This window comes from Austrofundulus limnaeus, unplaced genomic scaffold (genome assembly GCF_001266775.1).
Source record: "Austrofundulus limnaeus strain Quisiro unplaced genomic scaffold, Austrofundulus_limnaeus-1.0 Scaffold187, whole genome shotgun sequence".
NCBI classification, from domain to species: Eukaryota; Metazoa; Chordata; class Actinopteri; order Cyprinodontiformes; family Rivulidae; genus Austrofundulus; species Austrofundulus limnaeus.
Genome location: NW_013952589.1, coordinates 1034658 through 1035972, shown reverse-complemented (window position 1 = coordinate 1035972; position 1315 = coordinate 1034658). Strand labels below are relative to the sequence as shown.

Genomic DNA, 1315 nt, shown 5'->3' with positions numbered 1-1315 from the left:
ATATATCGTATCGTGACCCCTCTGTCATGATATGTATCGTATTGCCAAATTCTTGCCAATACACAGCCCTACCTATTTAAAAGAACAACTTTATTACTGATTAMAACATTTAACCAACATTTAAATACTTTGTGCTGTGGTTCAGTAACTTCTAAAMCAGTTTTAAGTTGAATTGTACGCTCCGTACTCTATAGATTACACTACTCAAACAGGAGCAGAGTGTTTGTGCGATTAAAAGGCTTTCAGGAAAAGTATTTTCATTATTTTGTGTTTGATCTCTTGACAGGTTTTCAGACAGGTGGTGAGAAACTGGAGTACAGACACAAGCCTGATCCTAGAAAGATGTAAGTCATGGTTTTATTGTTTGTCTTCGCTTTGTTTCACTGTCATTTAGGTTTGTGAGCATTTTAAAAAGTTAAAACGTCCACACTGAAAAGTTATTCCTCCCCACCAATTATTAGTTATTTCACTATGGTCCAAACCTGCGTCTAAATGTCATCAAAAAGTTTAATGATGGATTGTGCTATATGTCCTTTTCTCTCAGCGATAAACCGGGTGCAGCTGTTGGGCCGCGTTGGTCAGGACCCGGTAATGAGACAACCGGACGGTCGAAACCCCGTCACCATTTTCTCAATGGCAACAAATGAAATGTGGCGCACTGGAGACGGACAGGCGGGCTCAACAGGTTGCATATCCGAGTTTAATTAATTTGATCATAATCTTTTAGTACTAATTTGTGCCACTAAAGGTCATTAAAGAGCCTGAACTCATAATAGATCAGTGCTGTTGCATTTCAAGGCAGTGAGAAGCTCGTGAGATTTGTTTTTCTATCATCATTACATGTGTTTTATGGGTTAAAGCTGAGAYGGCTGTTGCTGGTTCTCACTTCAGGTGACGTCAGTCAGAAGACGATGTGGCATCGGGTGTCCGTGTTCAAACCAGGTCTGAGAGACGTCGCCTATCAGCACGTTAAGAGAGGGTACGAACAACAGATCTTTACGTGCTGTGGGTTATGTTTTATTTCATTTGAAAGCATTCTGATTGGTTGATCAGAGTTGTGAGTGTGTTGGGTAAAAACAGAAATGTTACGTGACTTTACAGGTCCTTCTCAAAAAATTAGCATATTATGATAAAGTTCATTATTTTCTGTAATGTACTGACAAATGTTAAACTTTCATATATTTTAGATTCATTGCACACCAACTGAAGTAGTTCAAGCCTTTTATATTTTTAATATTGATGATTTTGGCAACAAAAGAAAAGAAAACCCAAAAATCCCTATCTCAAAAAATTAGCATAACATGAAAAGGTTCTC

The 1315-nt window shown here is 38.0% G+C and overlaps 1 protein-coding gene across 1 annotated transcript in view; it reads left to right on the top strand.

Annotated features, from left to right (window-relative positions):
* Positions 1 to 1315, top strand: part of ssbp1 (single-stranded DNA binding protein 1) — a gene marked incomplete in the record, with an annotated part of 6056 nt that overhangs the window by 2037 nt on the left and 2704 nt on the right. The window contains 2 exon segments of the mRNA XM_014018250.1: positions 545 to 685; positions 892 to 979. Coding sequence (XP_013873704.1) covers positions 545 to 685; positions 892 to 979 — 229 coding nt within the window.